The sequence below is a fragment of the Scardinius erythrophthalmus genome, assembly GCF_964197995.2.
Source record: "Scardinius erythrophthalmus genome assembly, chromosome: 20".
Classification (NCBI taxonomy): domain Eukaryota; kingdom Metazoa; phylum Chordata; class Actinopteri; order Cypriniformes; family Leuciscidae; genus Scardinius; species Scardinius erythrophthalmus.
Genome location: NC_138240.1, coordinates 27,461,392 through 27,486,003, shown reverse-complemented (window position 1 = coordinate 27,486,003; position 24,612 = coordinate 27,461,392). Strand labels below are relative to the sequence as shown.

Sequence of the window (24,612 nt, the reverse complement as noted above, 5' to 3'; positions counted from 1 at the left end):
ACTCGCACTGCGTAGATTGATGCATTGGGGAACAATATACCCACACCGCCATTCTAAGGGGAGTGCGTGCCCATTGGCAGTGACAACTGCCAGAAATGCCAGAACCACTCACCCTCAGGTCACACTGGGCTGCCAGTGACAGCATTCCCTACGGTCATAGCCCAAGCTATACGTTTCACAGGAAAACCTCCATAAACTTTGTTTAATGAAAGGCCTACCTTGGTCTGCTCAAGGGCCTAGGACCACAGCTTCAAATTAGAAGGGGTCCTTTCTAGTGAATGTGGCTAGGGAACCCAAAGGAGCGCCAGCCAATCACTATTCAGGGGAACACACTCACCCGAAATGCCACCAGGAAGGCCTGAGCTGGTGTCACTTACATTGGACATTTCAGTCTGGCCAACTTCCTGTCTGTCTGAAGACAGAGCCTCTGGACACTTGCCTCTAGATAAGGCATCCAGCCCGAGGGACTGCGAAGCTGACAGTGAACCACTCAGAGACGGGATATCCAGGAGAGCATGACTCAGAAAAGTGCTTACAACCCTTGCCAGCAAGGGGAGTTTCTCTGTTCGATCCACAGATCTACCCAGCGCTTATGTTTCAAAGCACTGAGGAGGCCTGAAAAGGCCTAAGGACTGATCTAACTGGGAGGCCTCACGAGAGGCCTACGGCCGTCTGACCAGACTTAGGTGGCAGAGTACTCATAATGACCCTTAGTGAGGGGAGCACATGGCCTGCAAGGTAGGCAAACCAGGCTGTTGGCTAAAAAAGAGATTCCGAGAGAGGGTACCAGTAGCAGAAAGTGAACACTTTAATCGTGCTAGGGTGCAAGCTCGCCTTAAAAAGCTGCCTGCTAAGGCCAGCTGAACTGATAGCCAGTGCCCACTAGCTGCCAGAACCCAGTATCGCTGGGAATCGCTGAGGCCTACTACCTGATAACCAGTAGGCTGGCTACCTAGTGCCCATACCTGGGAACTCTCCTTCAGGGAGGCCTGGTGAGGCCTACTACCTTATAGCCAGTCAGGCTAGCTGTCCGGTTGCCCATATGTGGGAACTCACCTTCAGGGAGGCCTGGAGAGGCCTACCACCTGATAGCAAGCTAGAAAACTGGTTGTGGCCTGCTAAGGCCAGCTGCCCAGTCCTGGGGCTCAGTCTCGGAGCGGTCTGTTGAGGACGGCTTCCCGAAAGTTTTCTTAGGTAAGAAACTGACTGCCATGGACCAGTAAGGTTGGCGACTGCTTCATGGTAAATTGAAAAGGCAAACCGCCTGATAGTGGTCTTACTAGCTGGCAAAAACTACCCACGCTGTTGGGGGTTTGCCTTCTGGGAGGCCTAAACGGCCAACCATACAGTGGCAAATCTTATTTGGCTGATCATGATCGGGGCTCGCCTCCAGAGAGACCCACTGAAGCCAATTGTCTGATTGGCCAGTGAATTTAACAGCCAAGCACCCTATCTGCTGGCTGTGTACCCCGTCACTCGAAAACTCATGAGAGGCCTACTCGGCCTGAGGCACGCCAGTGCTGTCAGTCAACTACCCATACTGCTGGTGATTCGCTTTCAGGGAGGCCTGGTAGGGGCCTACTAGCTCATAGCAAGTCTATTCTGCTACAAACACAACACTGTTGGGAACCATACTACACCAACTCAAATATTGGGGCCACCCACAGGAGGCCTCTTGAGGCTGGCTACCTGGTCGCAGCTTTAATATATGTCCCACAATGTTGGGACTTTCTTCCGAGGAAAGGAGAAAGGAAAGGAGAAAGGAGGACGGGCCTACTACCCGTCAGTGAGTCTACTGCCCGAACTACTAAGGCCAACCACTTGAGGCAAGCTGGCCTAAAGAGCCCTTTTTGGGGGCTGCCCATCAAGGAGGCCTAGTGAGGCCGACTACTTGACAGCTCAGCCTTCGTTGGCAGATAAGCTGTTTACACAGCGCCTACAGTATCCTGGTACCAAACCACATTGCCCATGGCAGCAAAAACGCAACACCCTTTAAGCAAGGGGAGTACAACATACGCCACTCTGCCTCAATGGAGGCCCCAGATTGAGGGGCCTACCATCTTATACGCATGGGCGTCAGCTCATGGCAATGCTCTGTCTTCAAGGGACTGACTTCGAAAACCAAAATGAAGTGAAGGTTAGAACTTTCCACTCGACCCGAGCCATAGTGGTGTGAGGTAGAATAATACAGAGCTGAGAGTGGAGTACTCAGAACTACCCTGTATCAGCAGGGGAGTACCAACCACCTGCCCCAGAGATTTTAACAGGGTGCGACTTTACAGGTGACAGAAATTTTTCTGCGCCCAGCCTAGGGGAGTGGGACTTGCTTTCAAGCCAGCCACCTTCAACCCATCGCTTGAGCAGTGGCTCAGCGAGCTGAGTGGAGCCTACTCTGGAGGCCCAAGTCCATATGCTAGCTCTGCATGGTGGGGCAAACCAAAAACAATCTCTCCACAGAGCGAAAGATGGCCTAACCCTGCCCCAAAAGACCCATTGTACTGGGGGAGGCCTTATTGGAGGCCTAACCCTAGGTCTTTATCAATCATGCCTCTACACCAACCTACATTACTCTTCTTACCCCCGAATGCAGAGAAGGGGGCGGGTCTTGGCCAAACAACTCCCTATTGGGAGGAGGCTGTCATCTAGGGATGCTAAAACAGCCTAAACTCACATAGTGAAAGGCCAGAGGGAGAAATGCTTTAGCAGACCGCCTCCACTATCCCTTGTGAGGGCCAGCCTATAAGCATAGATCTACCTGAGGCTCGGAGGAGCAACAGCCTCAAGGGAAAGATTTATCCTATGAGAGGCTGCAAAAACCGCTAAGCCTGTATGAAAAACCCAAACAGAGCTCAAGGGAGCGATGTACTCAGGAAAATGTAAGACGGCCCCGTGGGCCGGACATAAGATCTATCTGAAGCTCTGTCTCCAGAAAGAAATCGATATACTCTCTAATAATTATTTTTATTATTATTTAAGAGAGGAGACAAACTACTCCACCCTGCGGTGGCTAATAGCCTGAGTGCTAAAACAGATGTATTTAGACAATAAACCAAGCGGCAGGATTCAACGTTTCCATCTTTTTTTAAATGACGTTCTGCCACTTAGTACTCTGCTAAAATTCCAGTAGAAATGAGTGGCGGTCTCAAAATGCTCTCATAATGAGATGAAGCCTAGCTGTTAACATAGTGTACATCTAGAATGAGCGGTGGCACACCCTGTGAATTCACAAAAAGGGAAGGCCATCACATACTCACACATGAAGCTCATATAACTGGTGCTTCTCTCTATCGTTCTAGCCACTTAACAGGGGGACTTCAGGGCCCTAATAATACTATACCTTACCTTATACCAGTGACATGACCCCATAACTCTACACAGGGAACAATGGTCTGTACACCACACAAGTGCAGACTCACCACACAGTTCTCTATGAACCTGGGGTCTACCACCAATACATGCCTTAAAGAGGCACTCTCACTAACCAAGCCAAAGCGGGCCATCAGAATATTGTATTCCGCTCATCATGGGCCCGGCCTTAGGCCTGATGTAAGAAGTGCCTGGGTAGTCGTGGATTAGAGGAGAGGGCTAAGAAATAATTACGCCCTCAAGGGAGGTGTTCCATCACCAACACTGTGTGCGTTTGTTCTGGATCACCTCCCTCAGATACCTCTTCTGCGGGAGTCCCGCCTCTTCTGCAACCTACTCTTCCATGGAGGGGGCGCACGAGAGATGACGTTGACTGTCTGGCCCTGTCTACAGTCCTCGGACCATGATGGGCCAGGCTCTCCCGCTTGTCTGGGCTTGGAAGCGGATCTCAGCGGTATGCAGGTCCGCCTCTCTGAACTTTCGCCTCTCTGAACTTTCCAACCACCACCTAAATTTGGAGGGCAAAACTGGCGAATCAAGGAGAAAGCCCTTCTCTTTCTTCCCAATATCGGCCAGGTTCAACCACAGATGTCTCTCCGTGGCCACCATCGCCGCCATCGACTAGCAGATCGCAGCAGCAGTTTGCTTAGTGGCCTGGAGAGCAATATCCGTGGTGCGATGCAGCTCAGCAACCGCCTCAGGAGATATCCCTGCCCCCTGTTTGAGATCCCCCTGCAGATCGGCCTGGTACGTCTGCAACACCGCCATGGTATGTAGGGCAGCACCGGCCTGACCCGTGTATGCTCTGCCATTCAAACGCGATGTTGCTTTTAAAGGAGAACTCCGGTCAATTTTAACATTGAGCTCATTTTTTTGTAAATTTGCAGTGCTGTCAGTACAGAGAACAACGACAAAAATCGGTGTTGCCTACACCTTGTTATCCTCTTTTTAAAAATTGCTACCTGTTGACTTCAATGGGGCAAGTTTTAAACCTGCTTTTAGCCTCTTAACATCCTTGATGTGTCATTACAAGTGCCCAGCCATGTGAGTGATTCCTTTAGAGTTAACACGGGTGAATCTGACTGCAGTAGATGTGAAAGATATTAATAAAAGTGATGTTAATTCAGCCAGCGCTCATACCTGTATTTTCTTCCTGTTTTCGGTCGAAGTCCAAAGTAGTCGATTGTCGAGTTCACGCGTGTGATCATAGGTAACTAAACCTATGCGCGTGAACTCGACAATCGATTACTGTGGACTTCGACCGAAAACAGGAAGAAAATACAGGTATGAGCGCTGGCTGAATTAACATCACTTTTAAAACTTGCCCCATTGAAGTCAACAGGTAGCAATTTTTAAAAAGAGGATAACAAGGTGTAGGCAACACCGATTTTTGTCGTTGCTCTCTGTACTGACAGCACTCCAAATTTACAAAAAAATGAGCTCAATGTTAAAATTGACCGGAGTTCTCCTTTAAAGGTTTGGATGGCAGGGTTGGAGCTCTCAGTGTCGATGCCCGCTCAGACGCGAGATAGTTCGCAAATGTCTCGTCAATGGGCGGCATTGACACATACCTATGTTCTCCTATCTTCTCAACATTAGCGAAACTAGCCCGCTGATGTCGGAGGATATGGGCAGAATATGGGTTCTTCCATGCCCTCTCGATCTCAGTATGAAGATCGGGAAGGAATGGAAGGCTCACCTGAGCTGGTGGTTTATGGCCGGGGAGAAACCAATCGTCAAGCCTACCGTGAGCGATCTCTCCCCTAACGCGATCCATAACATCCACCAGTTCAGCATACAACGGGCAGAGTGGCTGAGAGGGTTCAGAATCTTTCTGATTGTCATCAGCCATCTCCTGCTGATCCTGAAGAGCACCCGTCACGCCTGAGGCGTTCCCCAATGCGTTAATCGACGTAGTGCGAGTTCCCTTTCGAAAGGGAACAATTTATAAAGTCACTTTCAAGTTAAGATGCTGTCTTGTAATGGTGCAGTGACGTTTAACGTTGCTCTGCGAAATTTCACAAGCAAAATCCAGTCATTTTAATAGGAATCTGTGTGAGCAGAAGTTTCTTGTGAAGGTGAATAAGTTACCTATACACAGATATCACTCGTGTTCAAGTTGGTCATCCGAATTCACCGCTTTGACCAACAAAAGCTTCTTGGTTTTAAAGTGAATTGTGTGAACTGTGCACACTACTGACAATGGACAACTCACAATTTTCTTGCCCGCCAAACCTTGTGACCCAACCTTAAGGCAACATGTAACTTCTCGTGCGTGCGTGTGTGTGTGTGTGTGTGTGTGTGTGTGTGTGTGTGTGTGTGTGTGTGTGTGTGTGTGTGTGTGTGTGTGTCTGTGTGTGTCTGTGTGTGTGTGTGTGTGTGTGTGTGTGTGTGTGTGTATATGTGGTGATAATATATGTACATCCCTTCCCAGGTGTGTGCATGCCAGGTGAGAGCCACAGGTAAAATGTATGCTTGTAAAAAGCTTGAGAAGAAAAGGATAAAGAAGAGAAAGGGGGAGGCCATGGCTCTAAATGAGAAACAGATTCTGGAGAAGGTCAACAGCAGGTTTGTGGTAAGTGGATTCATTCATTTATTCTGTTCTTTCATCTCTTTTCCTCTCTTTACTCTGGCCATGTTTACACCTGGTTTAAACATCCATCTTGGGTGATCCAGTCACAAGTGGCCAGGCAGTAAAGCCTCAAATCTTTATTCCTCAGTACATCTCTGTCTCTGTCCAATATTTTGTCCAATAAAGGCTTGCTAACAGCTTGTATACTTTTAAAAGGGGGAAAGAATGTATTTTTGAGAATCGGCATCCTCTTTTCTCGCAGGTTAGTTTAGCGTACGCGTATGAGACCAAAGATGCCCTGTGTCTGGTGCTGACCATAATGAATGGTGGTGATCTGAAATTTCACATCTATAACATGGGAACCCCGGGCTTCGAGAAGGAGCGTGTGCAGTTCTATGGGGCCGAGATCTGCTGTGGTCTAGAACACCTGCACAGAGAGTCTATCGTCTACAGGTGGGCAGGAACCAACGTGTCACCATCCTCAAATGCACCCATCCTCATAAAATAATAATGAAATTCTATGGTTGAGACATTTTTGTCTTGCTTTCTTTCACTCTAGGGATTTAAAACCAGAGAATATACTTTTAGATGATAACGGTAAGTCAAGAAGATCAGTTTTTCATTCAGATGAGCTAAATATGACATTGCATTAAATTGAATTTGGTCTAGGGATGTACTGGGATTTGGTCTAGGGATGTACCGATACTGGCTGAAACTGGCTTCTGTCTAAATAGTTTATTTGTTTATTTGTTTTTTATCAGTTCACACAAAAGCTCGAACTAAACATGACTTCATTATAAAAGACAGAAAAAAAAAGAGTATGCATACAAAAATGTGTAGCATTTGTAACAGGTTTATATTTATTTATTTATTTATTTATGGATAAATACCATAATTTATTTGATTGATTTTGAGGACTAAGTTTGCCATAATAATACATCTTTAATTAAAACCCCCAATGTCAATATATATATAAATAAATAACATTATATATAAATATAAAGCATATATAAATACATTGAATATTACGGAAGAGGATTAGGGCCAAGCAATAATAAAAAAATAAAACCATCTCGAGATTAAAGTCATTATAATGCGAGATTAAACTCGTTAAATTTCGAGAAAAAAAGTCAAAATACAATCTTGAGAATAAACTCATTAAATATCGAGAATAAAGTCGTTGTGTTTCGAGAAAAAACTCGTTAAATTTCGAGAAAAAAGTCGAAATACAATCTTGAGAATAAACTCATTACATTTCGAGAATAAAGTCGCTGTGTTTCTAGAAAAAACTCGTTAAATTTCGAGAAAAAAACTCGTAATACAATCTTGAGAATAAACTCATTAAATTTCGAGAATAAAGTCGTTGTGTTTCGAGAAAAAAAGTCGAAATGAAATGTAGAGAATAACGCATTCGATCAGAGTTCATTGCATACGAGGCTGAATCCAGTTACTTTTTCGTTATTGACGCGCGGACCTCCCCTTTAAATGACGCAACGCTTCCTTAAGCACCCTGTGTGTATGGCATTGCTCGCACCAAGCTGTTAGAAATGAATGAAGAAATTCTGCATTTCTCAGCCATATGTAAGGGTGCGTTAAATCCGACTGGGAGTAATAGAGCATATACCGGTATTGATCTAGTGGAAACCGAAATATTGGCACAAATTTCTGTAGGCTACCGGGTTTTTTTATGGACCGTTAAAGTTTTAAATGGGGCAAACAAATTCAGAGTCGCCTTATTGCGCCATCATTCCTACTAGTTGTGCATTTAGGCCGCATCAGAGGGTGCGTTAAAGTGGACATTATCCCATTATAGAAGAGCTGTTGTCTAACGAAATCCAAATTTTAAGCAGTTTTTACTGTGGAATTATTGTTTTATGAAGCTTTGAACTTGACACATTACACCAGGGGTCGGCAACCTTTTTGTCATAAAGTGCCATTTTTAAGTTTCCGAGTTCATCACTGTGCCTCAACACACATAGCCTACATACATACATACATACATTATTTATATATATATATATATATATATATATATATATATATATATATATATATATATATATATATATATATATATATATATATATATATATATATATATATATATATATATACATACACACACACACACACACAGACACACACACACACACTCATATAAATACACAAACATTGTACATTTTCATAATGGCTTAAACAGAAATAGTACAGAAATTTAAATATTTCTCTTGAAATTTGTTTTAGATTTAGATAGACAATTTAATAGTATTTATAACTCCTAACTAGAGATGCAGCGATTATAAATTTCTAGGTCGATTCCGATTTCCGATTTTTCATTGAGTTTGACCTGCCAATACCGATTTTAGCTGATTCCGACTTCATTTTTTCTAACCACTTTACAGCTCACACAAATATTTATTTTCTATATATATTTTTTACCCAAATCCTTTTACCCAAACTGAATAATAAAACAAGTTTAAATGGGTAAATTTTATATAAATATTTTTGAGTCTTCATTTTCTTTTCTGACATAACCTAATCCAGTTCTTGTTAAAACACACTAGACATGCACATTATGTGCATTTTGGGCACTTTTGTTTGAAATCATATTTATTTTGTCCATCAAAAGTGTGCTTTCACTTTAATTGAGCGTGAGCAACGCAGACAAAATAGACTCGCCGGCAAAACCCGCGCTTCACTGCTCACGCTACGCTCCTGTTGGGCGCTCACGCGCTGCTCCTGCTCCCGGTGTGAATGCACTCATTTATTAACATGCACGCCGAAAAAAATATGCGTGAAACGGACGTAATTCACGAGGTTTCCTACATGTGCGTTCCGTGTGATGCTGATGTTACGCGATGTTAATCATGGGAGGGGAGCCCGAGTGCATTTGAACGGCATAAAATACATACACTTCTCTCGCATTTGCTTGTGTGCCAGCAATTAACCCTCCGCGTGCCAGTGTTGGCACGCGTGCCATAGGTTGCTGACCCCTGCATTACACAATGCACAAAGAGCAGTCTTGCATTTTCTGCATAATTCATGGCGCTGTTTCTCACCCGCCTATAGGGTGCATTAAAGTGGACATTATTCCATGATAGTAGGCTACAGCTCCTCCTCTAGCCGACCTAGACGGCTTTGTTACTGTAAGAAAGTCTAAAATATAGCTTGACTAAGTGATCCAACTCTGCCATGTCCTCTATCAGTAGGCTAATGAACACAGATCGAATGCGTTATTCCCTACATTTCATTTCGACTTTTTTTTCTCGAAACACAACGAATTTATTCTTGAAATGTAATGAGTTTATTCTCAAGATTGTATTTCGACTTTTTTTCTAGAAATTTAATGATTTTTTTTCTCGAAACACAACGACTTTATTCTCGATATTTAATGAGTTTATTCTCGAGATTATATTTCGACTTTTTTTCTCGAAATTTAACGAGTTTTTTTCTCGAAACACAACGACTTTATTCTCGATATTTAATGAGTTTATTCTCGAGATTGTATTTCGACTTTTTTCTCGAAATTTAACGAGTTTTTTCTCGCAACACAACGACTTTATTCTCGATATTTAATGAGTTTATTCTCAAGATTGTATTTCGACTTTTTTTCTCGAAATTTAACGAGTTTAATCTCGCATTATAATGACTTTAATCTCGAGATGGTTTTATTTTTTTTATTATTGCCTGGCCCTAATCCTCTTCCGTAGAATATTCAGTCAGTGAAAGTGTAATAAATTGTTAAATGGGACAATAAATAAATTTTACATTAACTTGTTTTGTTCTTGTTTGTTTGCTATTACTCCCTCTCTATCCCTACAGGTCATATCCGGATCTCAGACCTGGGACTGGCCATTAAAGTGCCTGATGGAGAACAGATCCGTGGTCGAGTCGGGACTGTGGGCTACATGGGTAATGATCTTTTTACCTGTATTGATTTAAGCAAAATAGCATTTTGCACGGCATTTACAGTATAAATAAATCATAACTTTTTTTTTTAACTTTTTTTTTTCAATCAATTTAACTAGTATTAAATGTATTGATTTACAGTACCATTCAAATAATACTTTTTTTTTTTTTTTACTTATTTATGGTAAGGATGCATTAAATTGGTCAAAAGTGACAGTAACTACAACTACAAAATATTTCTATTTCAAATAAATTCTGTACTTTTGAACTTTCTATTCATTGAAGAATCCTTAAAAAAAAGTATCATGGTTTTAACACTAAAATATTAAGCAGCACAAGCAGATTAACAGCATATTATAATGATTTCTGAAGAATCATGATAATAATTCATGCAAATTATTTTATATTGTAATACAATTTCACAATATTACTGTTTTTACTGTGAACTTAAGAGACTTCTTTCAAAAACATGAAAAAAACTTACAGACCTCAAAATTTTGAATGCTAGTGTAAATACCAACTATAATCAAAAGGCTGAAAAATATCAGGTTTTGTTTTTAGCTGCACCACTCAGTCCTACTAGATATATTTTCATGGCAATATTAAGCATTGAAATGTTTTTTATTGATTGATGAACTGAATATGTTTTGATGGACAGCTCCAGAGGTGATCAATAATGAGCGCTATAGCATGAGTCCAGACTGGTGGGGGTTGGGTTGCCTGATCTACGAGATGACAGCTGGTCGATCGCCTTTCCGTGCTCGCAAAGAGCGAGTGAAGAGGGAAGAAGTGGAGAAGAGGGTGCAGGAGGAGGAAGAGGAGTACAGCGACAAGTTTTCAGAAGACACCAAAGCCATCTGCAGGATGGTGAGGCCACACATATACATACACACACAAAGAATGAAGTTTCTATGCTGGTCAAAATCCAAGATGACACAGTCGAGTACAACTAAGAGCTTGTATCCAAAGCTACATTATCTCCTCAGTCAAACACGCCATAGATGCTGATTAAGAGTCCATTGATTGAGCGCACAAAACTGGTCAAATCGAGTCCATTCTGTACTTTTGGCTCATTTTTCTGGCTGCTATTGCATGTTTTCGGCTGGGGAAGAAGCTGATAATGAGCTCTCTGAGAACAGCTCAGTTCAGTATTGTTTAATACTCTAAATGTATTGTAAAGAACCTCAGCTGTCTTTTATTAGAGCTGTGTCATGCGACTGGCTTTCTGCTAATCTTAAAGGGACTGTTCACCCAAAAAACTAAAATATGTAATTTAATCATCCTTACCTTGCTTTAAACCAGATTTTACTAAATATATTTTTAGGGATTTGAAAGTTAGCAAGTACCCTTAAGATGTTTATATATATTATACATTCACCAAATTTGATAAAATTACTTTTATTTTGCTCTATGAGACTTATGTCCAGAGAATATTTTAACAATTTGCCTAATTTTTCATACAATATTTTTACAGTATCACACTTATTATACTTGTATAATTTAAATGTTTTTGGTTGTTTTTTTTACATGAAAGTATACTCTACAATTCATACTGGATACTTTTATTCAGCAAGGATGCATTAATTTGATCAAAAGTGACAGTAAAGACATTTGTCATGTTAAAATGATTTCTATTTCAAATAAATGCTGTTCTTCTGAACTTTCTATTCATCAAATGATCCTGGAAAAAAGTATCACAGTTTCCACAAAGACATTAAGCAGCACAACTGTTTTCAACATTAATAATAATAAGAAATGTTTCTTAAGCATCAAATCACCATATTAAAATAATTTCTGAAGGATCATGTGACACTAGAGACTGGAGTAATGATGGTGAAAATCACAGGAATAAATTGCATTTTAAGTATATTAAAATAGAAAATATATGTTTTATATTGCAATATTATTTCGCGATATTATTTCACAATATTGCTGTTTTTGCAGACTTGGTGAGCGAAAGAATCTTCTTTCAAAAACATGTAAAAAATCTTAAGACCCTAACATTTTAAACGGTAGTGTAGCTGCTTTTAAAAGTGGATCATTATATTTGGGAGTCCTTGGCAAAAAAAGAAGCTTGAAATCTTCTGTTAACTGACTGTGACCCAACTAAAGTTTTTTGAAGAAGCTAAGGCCCTCATCTGATTTGAGACTTTTGGTCTTCATGCAAAACGTACTTAAATTACTTAATAATAGCTAGTGAATCGAATGGAGTACTTGTTTTGTTGGAGAATGACATGAAGATAAGTGAATGATTACAATTTTCAATTTTAATTTGAAATTCTGTGTTGCGTGCGTCATGACGCAAATGGCCTCCACATCTTAGCTCACAAAGTTCCCAGCCTAACTCGTTCCTGTGTGTGGTTTTGTGATGTCTGGTTTGTGATTGCTGACCCTAGTTTTAGGATGTTTGCCCCATTTAAATGTCTTAATTTGGCACACAAGCTCTTTTTCCTAGTGTTTCGAAGCCATTGACCAGCTTGGCCCCTTACATTCCACTCTTGAAGAATGTACAAACCTGTGTTCCTAATGTCTGTCTGGCTGCTCTCCTCTCCTTGTCCCACAGCTGTTAGCCAAAGATCCCAAGCAGAGGCTCGGCTGCCAGGCGGATGAAGGTACTGGAGTCAAAGCCCACCCGTTCTTTAAGAACATCAACTTCAAGAGGCTGGAGGCCGGCATTCTGGAACCTTCCTTTGTGCCTGATGTGAGTTTGTGTTCTCATGTAGTTGATGTTAACACTGTAAAGCCTGACAAATGAAATAATAGTCATACAAACTTTTAGACATTTTTATTTAGATAAAGTTGGCTTACCTTTTTATTTTATTTTATTGAGTATCACATTTGATACATCAGTCTTTAATGGCTCATATAGGAGGGTATGGAGCTCATTCTCAAGGAGGTAAAAACACCTCCGTTTTATTCAGAAGCTCAGACTGACCAAAAATGAAATTTAGTGCAGTTGCTCATATTTATATGGCCAAAATGTAAAATGAAATTCGAATAGCTTGTGATGTAAATCAGTGAGATTATGGTAGACTACTATAAAATACATATAAATATCAGTTGTCACTCTGTATCGCTCAATAATATTAGTCTTAGTAAGGTGGTATTAAAATGCCTTGTTTTATGATTAAAGCTCTGTAGTTGTTTAGGGCAAAACATATGATGCAATGCAATATAATGACATTCAACATGAGATGTTTAAATAAACCTTCCTCAAAATCCTGATGTATCATATTTGATACTCACATTTTAACATGATTTTTGGTAAAAAAATGATGCATGGATAATAAAGTAAAACCAATCAAATGTTTACCTTGAAACATTACCTACACTATTAAAGTTATTCTTACATTTACATTTAAAAATCAGGAAAGATTTCACAGCAGAAAGACACGTGAACCACAACTTGAAGGGGGGAGGTGTTTTTTACAATTATTCGACAAGGCCTTTTACTTACAAAAAAGTATAAACTATCAATCAGATAACAGGTTTTTAAGGAACATGTTGAACATTTCAAGGCTTTAGAAATTTGCATAGGGTTGAATTCTCTTATTATACTGTTTTTCACTTTTGTTTCTCTTCTTTTTCTTGTTTAATAGCCCAGGGCGGTCTACTGTAAAGATGTTCTGGACATTGAGCAGTTCTCCACCGTTAAGGGTGTCAACCTGGACCAAACAGACAATGATTTCTACTCCAAGTTTGCCACTGGCAGCGTCTCCATCCCATGGCAAAATGAGGTATAAAGCTGTGCTAAAATCTTCTGCCAACGTAATGCCATATGGCAACAAAAAAAAAAAAAATCAGATAACACGATAATGAATCATTCAACCTGGCATCATCTTTAATATTCCATTTGGCACAGTAATGAACAAGAAAAAAATTAAAAGGTTGCTGACCCCTATGTGTATAGCAGGTGTTAATAGTGAATAGCTGTTAATAATGTATATTAGCATGACTGGAAGGCTGTATTGACCAATCAGCATCCAGAACTATAATTGTCCTTTCTGTAAAGATGTTAGAAAATAAGGATTATTGACCTCCTTATCATCATTTCTCTCTTTTTGTTTATCTGTATGTCTCTCTGTCTGTCTCTTGCTATTTTGTCTGCTTTCTGTCCTGCAGATGATCGAGACAGAGTGCTTCAGCGACCTTAATGTATTCGGGCCTCAGGGGACACGGCCCCCTGACCTGGATTGGAACCAGCCTCCTGAGCCTCCTCGGCGTAGCCTGCTGGACAGGATCTTTAGGAGACATGTGAGGATCCCCTCCACCTCCACCACAGAGGAACACCCCAGAGAACACAATAGTTAACTACAGACCAGGTCAAACACCCCATCAGGACACCACACGCTCACACACGTAGAGCAGAACAGCAAGGATCAGACTGAAGCATTGTACCCAGGGGCCAAAAATAACTTTGCCACATTGATTTAGAAAATGTAATGGGGGGTTTTCACTCTCTACACAGGAATTCACATGATCAGTTTCACAAATTTACTTATTTGATTAATGACCTAGAAAGAGTGAAGTTTGTACATTGTACATTGAACATTGTAATATTTAGCTGTTAAACTGCTAACATTAACACCTCATGATTTTGTTGTTTTACTGTGAGAAATACACTACAAGCACTACACAAAAAGTTTGGGATCATAAAGTGTTTGATTTGTTTTTGATTTAAGTCTCTTTTTGCATTCTGCATATTTTATTACAATTCAAAGGAACATTGTTCCATTTTAACAATTTAAATTGTCATTTATTCCTGTAATGGCAAAGCTGAATTACTCCACACTTCTTTTGTTACATTATAAATGTCTTTACTGTCACTTTTGATCAATTTAATGTGTCCTTTCTGAATGGAAGTATTTATTTCTTTAAAAATTGCTGACCCCAAACTTTTGAATGGTAGTGTAAGTGTTTTGTAAATAAACTACAAAATAACTAGGCATCGTAGATAACTAATAACTTTTTATGGAAAGCAATACATTAAGTTACTTTTGTATTGTATTTTCCTGCCCAAGATGCAAGTGATTCTCAAAACGACAGCTACACATGCAGAGATCTATGTTGTGAGGCAATACCCACATTCTGATATTTTGCCTACAAATAAACAAGCACAACTGAACTAAAACACACTCATTTATTTTCATTCAGCACCCATTTCTGGAGAAAAATGGAAAAGAAAGAGTTTTTCAATTGATTTAGGAAAAAATAACTACAGTACACTCAAAATAAAAAAACAACAAAATTATCGTTGGTTTAACTTAAAAACTAAGTTACCTGGTTGCCTTAAAACTTTTGAGTTAATTGAAATTAAAAAATTTAGTTAATACAACAAAGAGATTGGTTTAATAAATAGAAACTCAAAATATTGTTATCTGAACCACATTAATTTTCTAAGTTGATTTGACAAAAGTTGTGATAGCAAAATCATGTCAAAATCAATCAAATCATAACAAATCATGAAAATAATTTTTTACAGAGTAGTAATGTCCATTACCCCCCAACATTGCTGGCGAGTGTTAATTTTGGACCCTGATTGTACATGTCTATATGTGAGAGAGAATTTATAAATCATAACTAACATGAATTATTTTTCTGTCATTTTCTCTCATCCTTCAGCATCCAGAGGTGACCATCGCTCAAAGCCGGGTCTCGTCTTCCAGTGTCAACTCTGTTGACTCCATGTCACACTCTGCCCCCTAGTGGACAGATCGCTGCGGGACTGCAGGGGACAAAAGCGAGTGAGCGATAAAGAGAGGAAAGAATAAGAGTGAGGAACTCCTCCTGCCCTTTAAAGACCAGTCGACAGAGCGTGGAAGAGTCCGTTTTCCTTGCCTTGGCCCACACTATCCATCCACGGCCCCCGCCAGGAGACAAAATAAAACTCCTGTTTAAAGACATTTATTTATCCGTTTTGTGACAGAAAGGAGAACATTTATTCCTTCACCTCACGCTCCCTCAGGATTGCTGGAACATTAAAGAGCCACTGACAATGACAGAATATTAACTCATATTATTCAGGGGATTTTATTGACAAAGAGAGGCCTCCACAGGGAATGGGAAGGGGGCTTTTTAATTTTTCTTTTGCAAAGGAAAGCTAATATAGTGAACTTAAGAGACTTACGCACACACTCACAAACACACGCACACTCTCGTTTCCTCCTCCATCCCTCTCGTTCTGCCTACTCACCCCTTATATCTTTCCATCTACATGTAACACCTCCAACCTCAACCCTCTCAGGCCAAAGATAGAGCTTATTACAGGAAGACACATATTTGAGTAACGTTGCCATGTTTCGCTGCAGAGAGTGACGAAAGGCCTAAAAGCACAAGGAAATAGGAGCTCATTGGAGCTGTATATTCTTTCCTTCCCATGTCATCTGCAAATTTTGTGATATCACTGAAAAACAAACTCAATTTGGCAGCTTCCGCCTATTCCAGTCCACTCTAAAATCTCATCTGCTCCATTTGCCGGACACTACATGGTCTGCAAACATAAGCTAAAAGTATCAGTTCCTTTGTGCATAAAGACCATTGACTGTAGTGAAAGGCGGAGCCATCTCAGTGGGCGTGGTCTTTGGGTAGGTAGCCAATCACAGCACAACAAATCAGTCAGGGAGTTCTTCTCATTTCATCGCATTATTCAGTGGCTCATTTACCCGATTTGCAGAAAATAGAGGTATAATACTTCAGCTTTTCAGAGGCAATTTGGCATTGAATCAGAGGATATTGCTGGACTCTTCAATCTGAGCTACTGTGAGATTTTGCTGATGTGAAAAAGTTTAAAAATTTGTATCACGGCAGCTCCAAGAGGAGATAGAATTGACCATCTAATAATACATCTACACAGTAAAGCATTTTCACTTTTTAGGACAACAAAACCGCTTTTTTCCCAGATTCGGTGTGTAAATATGCCTTCATTTAAACACATTTCAACCACTAATAGACTGAAACTTGCACCACTTCACTTCAGCCTTTATGCACACACACACACACACACACAATACAGGAAGTTTCATACCTCAGCAGCTGTTTTCTCATATTTATGCAGTTTCCAATCAGATGCCAACTGGTAGAAAGACATTTCATTCATCTTCCCTAACTGTAAATGTACTCATTTAAAGTGTCCAGGATTTCAGTTGTATAGACATGGGAATCCAGAACACACAGCCCTAAAAATACATTTATATCCCATGCATAGAGAATACATGATAGTTTTGGAGTGTTCAAATGTTTCTTTAAAAAAATTGATAATTTACAAGTAACCAAACAGAGCGACTCAAGAAGGAATAGAATATGAATCTCAACCTCATAATCCTGCATTTACAATACCATTCCAAGGGGTTTTTTTTATGCCTCAAAGTTCAATAGAGAATCTCAAGACAAATCAAGTGTATTAAAATGATGACTTGAAGCTGTTTCACGAGTACGTATGCTAAGTGCCATGTAATTTCCAATCATTAAACTGATGTGTGTTTACCAAATTATGCATCAGTTATGCCATTAATTTACATTGCTAGAAATTCCCTCTGAAGGGTTTAAAGCGAAAAAGTGTATACTTAGTTTAGGTTCTAACATTTCAAACTTCTCATCTGAAGGGTGTGTAATAACTGGTTATTGCACTGTATAATGACGTTACATAAATTGCACTGCATGGTCAATCAACTATTCATCAAGCGGGACCAATGTGTCTGTTAGAAGGTTAATGGTTTAGGGGTCGGATCTCTGTGTATGCTAGTGCCATGCTGTTGTTCTTTGTGGTGAGACTTTATACGCCACATACTTGTGATGATTCATGGTCACTTTCAGGTGAAATTTAGAAAAGATTCATGTTAATGCATATCTCCTATTTAAAAAAATGTGTGACCAATCTTGACAGTTTGTTAGGAAGTACTTTATTTACCATTACAGGGAATATTCTTCACTTTTGCCACTTTGTTGCGTATCTAAATTGGGATATCTTCTAACCACAGTTGATTAATTGCTATAAAACTTGATTAACTTGATGCTCTGGAATCTGAGAGTCGTGTTACTGATTTTACAGTGAATTTGAAGCAGAATTTCCCCCCAAGTATGCATTGATAAACTGCATATTATTTGTGTAATAGTTCATTAAGTGTTTCTAGCACTCTATATCATGAATAGGGACTGATCTAAACTGATATTAAGTGCTATATCAGCAAGTAAATGTTGATTTGGTCTATGGAAACATAAAGGAAAGGTTTGCCACTTTTTTCTTTTTTTTTTTCATTTAACAAAAGGGTTGTAAATTGAGGGCCTGGTGGTTTAAACTTCAAACTTATTGGTTTATATTTTTACAGTATCCTCTTGAACTAATTTAACAGCTGGGAAGTTTAGAAAAATGAACTTTTCCCAGACTAAGAGTTAATGCTTTGCTTGTGTATACTTCCTGTATGTCCTCCATACGTACAACAATGTGATGAATGAACTGGTGGTGACATATGTAATTGCTGCATAAAAGGGAACTTTGCCTTTAAAACAATGACCAAACTAGGGAACTGAAGTGATATTTATTTGGCAAGTGAAAACTGAAATTAGAGAAGATAAGGTTTTGAGGACATGGCTTCTTTTGGATTCATTTTTTGTATAGGTCATTCTGGAGATAGAAAACCCCAATGAAGTGCCTCCTTTTTAGTAGTCTAGTCCAGGTTAGTGCTCATGATACGGTTTGCACTTTGTCTGTCACTTCAGTCATTCACACAATGTAAACATGCACACGCACAAACACACATACATACACACACACACACACACGTTTTAAAGAGAGGTGTTGTACTACGCTGACTGCATGTGAAGCCAAACCTGACAGAGTCCTTCTGAATAAAACCTGTGCTGGCCTGAACATAACTGTGTAGTTCTTTTAGAAATGTGAATGTGTTTGTATTATGATAACGTACGTGATTATCATGAGCGATAAATAAACGTCAAATTTGAATAATAAATGGCAAGGAAAACTGAATTATTTTGGTTTAAATTGTTTTACTTTTTTTAAAAAGACTGTCAATTTAACCTTTCAGATTAATGAGATTATAGACAAATTACATTTAATGATAGTAATTAATTTATATAATTGATAGAATTACTTATATTTCATCAATATTTCTATCAATTATATAAATTAATGATAGTAATTAATTTATATAATTGATAGAAATATTGATGAAATATAAGTAATTAAAAAAAAAGGTTATACTTAAGGTGTCATTGTTATAATGTAATTATACATTTAAGTACTGAGTAATATTAACTGCAGTACATGAACTTACTATAGGGTTAGGGTAGGATTAGGATTTGGTTGAGGGTTAGTTGCATGTTATTATGCATAATTTAGTATAATTACTATGGTAAGTACATGTTGGACTAAAATAAAGTGTTACCAAAAAAAGTAATATCATGTAATTAATTCAATTAAAGTTTGTAATCCATTGACAGCTATGGTTTGCACCTGTTCCAGCATCATTTCAACAGTCCATGGCTGTTCCACACCTCCTGATTAGAAGTTTGTCTGATAAAGGTTAAGGCTTAAAGTATAAATTACTCTGAGGGACACAAGGTTGTGGGTTAAGGTGCTTTCACTCATAAAGACACTTTTACCCCACAAGATATTGCTTCAATGTTCTTGAACAAGTTGATTTTACGTCAAACTGAAAACCACAAGTCATTAAGCAAATATTTTCATAGAACTAGGAAAGTTTCCATTGCCGTTGAGTCCAAGGCTGCCAGATCGGCCTTTTATTGTTGTCAGTGATTGAGAATGGATTCGTTGCAGCTTTGATATGGGTTTGTGTAGCACAGCGTGTAATAAGATGTAACCTGGATTTGCAGAATACACCCCAGCTTACATCTCTATTATTGAAAGCTATAATTAGTCACATTAAAAGTACACACAAAGGAGGGGGAGGGGGGTGGTGATGTCATTTTATTTGACCCCTTGGAGTTAGGATGATGATGATTTTGAAAATATTTGGCTCATGATTTGTCATTATAAACTTGACCTCCTGAACTAATGTTGTAATGGAACCAGGACTCAGGAGAGCAAGTCGTGTGTGAAATTTTGAGAGTTTCCGGTTAATCATATGCTAAAATATATCTGTAGATAGGTAACACTGTTTGTTGTGACTTGAAAAAGACAGACAACATAAGTGTACAAACCAGTGTTCTGTGTGGGTAGTCTTCAGGCACTGGCCGTTATCTGTAACAACGTGTTTATAGTGGTAACAGATAGGCTGTCGTGTTCAATGCACATCCTTGACACACAGGGTCACCCCCGTGCTTTGAGTGATGGTGCTGTTTTATCTGCGAGGTGACGAGAACGCGGCCTTGTCTGACGGGGCTATAAAGGGAGCGAAGCAGGCAGCTGTTCCTCAGATTTCACTTCTAACTCACCGTGCCCACATTTCAAGTGTAGTCATTCATTCATCGGTTTAGAAAATTGTATAATGTTGCCTGCAACGGTCAAACTGTGTGCTGGCATTTCCTACAGGCACGTGAGAAACATGACAGGTAAGAAGCTGTTTCATGTATCCAGGTTTTCTGAAATATATTTATAATATTAGTAGTAATAAATAGTATTTATTCAAGTTTATATATATTTTTTTCTTTCACAATCAGGTTTGAGGAGGAATGCGATGATTGCAATTCATCATGAGCTGAAAAAGCTTTCTGGACCTGGACCTGGTGCTTGGATTAACCATGTCCGAAGAAGGAGCTCACTTCTCAGTAAGATACTTCCTCACTTCCTCACAACTTCCAACATTTATATTACATAAATATGGATGCTGTAGTAGCTAATAATATTAGCCAACTAAATGCTTAAAATTATTTACTCAGTTATTGTCCTGTTTAACTGTCTGTTCAAAATATAACTTAAGCAATATTACAGGAGCAGTGTGCTGTTGTTTTGAATATTAGTGAGTGTGGTATTGCTTTTGAACAAAAGATATATAAACAAAAAGTTATTGGTGAGTAACTTTCAATTTAGACAGCATTTGCAGCTATTTATCTATGTTTGCTTCAATCACTAAAATAGTTATGAACAAAGCCACAGCAGAATTGTGCATCTGTGAGCAACACAGTAATGGTATCGTTTTAAATGAATCAGCATTTTGATTGTGTGAATGATTCAATTACTTACTCATAAAGACAATCACTTGTTTCGTTCTTGAACAAATGAGTGTATTTTAATTAATTGGTTTAGTGAATATAAAGACATAAAGACAGCATCTGAAATTGCATACTTCCTTATATAGTACAGTAGGTGAACATTTTTTTACCTGGGTGACCTAATACTTCTGGCAAGATTATGAAGTGTTTATATGATGACTGCAAAGAAGCAACTCAATGGATGTTGAAGGTCACATGACAATGACAACATGGTGGATGTACAATACTATGTCTGGATTTCATTCATACTACAACCTAAGAATGTACTTTTTTTAACGGTGAAGTTATTTATAATATGTTGTACCTACTCAGGTGAATTCAAGTAAATTGGGACACTTTTTTGCTATTGAGATGACTGGGAAAAAATGTCCCAATTTACTTAAATTCACCCCTATGCGATTTCGGACACAGTTACTCACTTGTTTTGTTCCTGAATGATTCAGTGTTTTTAACGAATTGGTTGAGTGAATGATTAAATGACTCACTCATAACGACACGATAGTGAGTTTCTGCATCACAATATTACGACTTCCCATATAGTAGGCGAAAAACAGTATTTGACAGTATGAGTCATGTGTTCGAATTAGACCTACTACTGCCAACAGGATTCCGAAATGCACAAGTGATGGACTCTTGCTATCAGTTAGTCACTTATTTGATTCCTAAATAATTCAGTGTTTTTGAGTGAATGGTTCAGTAACATATAAAGACAGTCTCTTATTGCCACTTACTGGCATAACAATGTAATTTGCAGAAGGGGTGAATCAAATTCACAGAAGTGCACATTTTCTTCATAAATCTAGTGTGTATTTGTTGTTTCTTTACGGAGATGATCATGTTTATGTGTGTGTTTCTTTGCACAGGTAGTCGGATTGCAGAAGAGACGTACAGTGAAGCTGAGCAGTGCTATGTGCAGCAGGGACAGGAAGCTCTGCAGAAGTCTATCAGCATCCTGAGTGACCAGGACGGCTGGCAAACTGAGATTGAAACTGTAATAATAATAATAATCATCATTCATTCTGATGAGGCCATGTATAGATGCCTTTTATGCATGCATATTTTACTATACAGTTTTATACAGCACTTTGGTGTCCAAGGCCTTTAGAGCTGCAAACCTTTTATTTTTTTGCTCACATATACTGTAATAATAATAATTAAAACTGTCTTTTTATGTGGGTTTTTCTCTCTCAGCTCAATGGAGATAAGGTGATGAGTAAAGTATTACCAGACATTGGGAAGATTTTTAAGTTGGAAGTGATGCTTGAACAGCAAACAGATGACCTTTATGAGGAGCTGGTGAATAACATGGAACAAATGGGGGAGTGGAACCCCAATGTCAAACAAGTCAAGGTGGATAGAAATAGATCTACTGACTGCCAGATTCCTATGCTGTATGCATTTTAGTCACTGCACTTTTGAAGGACTGCCTATCTTCTCATATCTTACTCTCAAGCCTCCATCACAATGTAATAAAACATACAGCTACTGTTGCTTAGAGATATTTGGTATTCAATACAGTTTTGGTCCCTCTCAGATTCTTCAGAAGATCGGTCAGGATACTATGATCACACATGAGGTTTCAGGTGAAACACCTGGAAATGTGGTCGGCCCACGAGATTTTGTAAGTGTCCGCTGTGCCAAGCGCAGGGGATCTACATGCTTCCTTGCCGGAATGTCCACTCAGCACCCTGGAATGCCTGAGAAGAAAGGATTTGTTAGGTAAGTGAAAATTTTAACCACTCCCCACCCAAAAATAAAAATACAAACCTCTTGCAATGTATTAAATTCATTTTTATTTTCTAAGGGCTGAGAATGGACCCACCTGTATTGTGATGCGACCAAGTGCAGATGATCCCAATAAGACAAAGTTTACCTGGTTGCTCAGTTTAGACCTTAAGGTAAGTAAATTGCCCTCTCAGTTAAAAGGTGAAGTGAAGTATGCAATTTTTTGGATGTTAAATAGCCTACTTTCTCTTATTCCAGATTAATATGTATAAGCAAGCCATAACTATGCTGATTCCCCTGAAAAGTTGCACTTTTGGTGCCATCAAAACATTGCTCTGTTTTTGATTCAACCAATAGCATGAGTCTGAGGCGGCACTATCTCTTTCCCAACCAATAGGGGGAGTTTTCAAAACTTGTTAGAACAATTTTTAAAGTTATTTTTTCAGTTTTATTTGGTGTTTGTAATGGCTTTAAAAATGACACAGTTTACTTTTGAAGCAGCTGTGAATTTAAATGATAATTGATAGTTGATGCTTTAAATGGTCTTTAAAAAGGAAGATCTACAAAAGTAAAGTCACTCTCAATGTAGTATCACACTATGTTTCCAAATAAGCTTAATAAGTGTTCTAATGTATGGTTTGTCCCTGTTCTCCAGGGATGGATCCCGAAAACTGTCATCAACCGGGTACTTTCGCAAACCCAGGTGGATTTCGCAAATCACCTCAGGCACAGAATGGCATCCAGTGGTAGCGTGGAAGCAGCCATTGCCTGCTGATGTCCACATTTATACCCTAAAAACATAGATGTCACTGCAAAGGCAGATTCTTTTCAGGGTCAAGCTCCTCCCACCCAAAGATGTCACACCCATTCCAGCCTACACTTGTGGGCCTAAACATTTCACACAGATACAGAAGTTAAATTGTCCATCAAAGCAATATGCTGCTCTTTGTTCAAGCCACACAATTTAAAATGTTTTCACGTTGCATGCACAGAACTATAATAACTAAAACATTTATGCTGTAGGTTACTGGGTCATTGTAATTGAGGCTTAGAAAGTTTCGATTTCAACCTGGTAAACTCAGTTGACTTCCTCTGTCACCTCCATTTTGTGGCTTTAACTTCCTTTTATTCACTCATACTGTATACTTCTGCTGAACACACTGACTATAAATTTATGGGTTTATTAGTTCATGTTTTATCATTGTTTGTGTAAAAAAAGTATTTATTTTAAGTTAATATTATTATTGCTTCACCCTGGAAAAGGATGTCTGCTAAACGAATATTTAATAAACCAATTAAAATGACAAACTACAATATCAGTCTTTTTTGTTCACGGTTGTATCACAAGAAAAAATAAAAAATTATGACTGAAGCCTCATTTTGCAGACTTTGCAGTAAGGAAATACAGGAAATAGCTTCATCAACATACTTTGGCAAGCCACTCAGCCAGTTACATAAACAACATTTTGAGTCAGTTATGCCCATTAGCGTCTCAGCGATGTTCAAGCAAATTGCCCCCGGAAAGGGAATGTGACTCGTATTAAAGCCAGAATATTCAGTCCATAAAAATGTCTTGTCGTCTGGACTGAATTAGCATGAGCTTGCCAAAGCAAGGAGGTGTTTGGTCATTCACATGTGTTTTAGGAACTTCTCGGCTCCTTGAAGGTCTGTTTGAGCCAACATTGCACAAAGCAGGAAATGAGGTCAACACTGATGTCCTGGCCAAAGGCAGGCCACATTTGCCTCTGTAATGTTTTTCATTTTTTCCGATGCAGTTGGCCATTTCTGATTATATTAAATCAATTTCAAATCAAAAGTTGTGTAAATGACCTCTGCATCTGCGGTATTGGGAG

The 24,612-nt window shown here is 39.1% G+C and overlaps 2 protein-coding genes across 4 annotated transcripts in view; both read left to right on the top strand.

The window, feature by feature from the left end:
* Window positions 1-18,828, top strand: part of grk5l (G protein-coupled receptor kinase 5 like) — a 64,224-nt gene extending 45,396 nt beyond the window's left edge. The window contains exons 8-16 of one of the 3 annotated variants that reach the window (XM_081348393.1): window positions 5,801-5,941; window positions 6,201-6,391; window positions 6,498-6,535; window positions 9,761-9,850; window positions 10,506-10,714; window positions 12,411-12,548; window positions 13,447-13,584; window positions 13,970-14,169; window positions 15,470-18,828. In XM_081348393.1, the coding sequence (XP_081204519.1) occupies window positions 5,801-5,941; window positions 6,201-6,391; window positions 6,498-6,535; window positions 9,761-9,850; window positions 10,506-10,714; window positions 12,411-12,548; window positions 13,447-13,584; window positions 13,970-14,158 (1,134 nt within the window). In that variant the 3' untranslated portion in view covers window positions 14,159-14,169; window positions 15,470-18,828. The remainder of the gene's footprint in view (window positions 1-5,800; window positions 5,942-6,200; window positions 6,392-6,497; window positions 6,536-9,760; window positions 9,851-10,505; window positions 10,715-12,410; window positions 12,549-13,446; window positions 13,585-13,969; window positions 14,170-15,469) is intronic. The other 2 variants (XM_081348392.1, XM_081348394.1) reach the window with 2 other exon arrangements.
* A 1,415-nt stretch (window positions 18,829-20,243) lies between these two features.
* star (steroidogenic acute regulatory protein) lies at window positions 20,244-24,064 on the top strand. Its single transcript, XM_081348219.1, has 7 exons — window positions 20,244-20,374; window positions 20,483-20,590; window positions 21,898-22,025; window positions 22,226-22,384; window positions 22,569-22,753; window positions 22,839-22,932; window positions 23,415-24,064. Exons 1-7 carry the CDS (start codon window positions 20,311-20,313, stop codon window positions 23,532-23,534), a joined length of 858 nt encoding a protein of 285 aa, XP_081204345.1. The 5' UTR covers window positions 20,244-20,310; the 3' UTR covers window positions 23,535-24,064.
* Window positions 24,065-24,612: the final 548 nt, after the last annotated feature.

What these genes read in the sequence shown, in the direction of transcription:
- star (XM_081348219.1), top strand. Translation starts at nt 20,311, where the DNA reads ATGTTGCCTGCAACGGTCAAACTGTGTGCTGGCATTTCCTACAGGCAC. An exon ending in AAGAAGGAGCTCACTTCTCA is followed by an intron (nt 20,591 to 21,897) that starts GTAAGATACTTC and finishes TTCTTTGCACAG; the next exon opens with GTAGTCGGATTGCAGAAGAG. An exon ending in GGCAAACTGAGATTGAAACT is followed by an intron (nt 22,026 to 22,225) that starts GTAATAATAATA and finishes TTTCTCTCTCAG; the next exon opens with CTCAATGGAGATAAGGTGAT.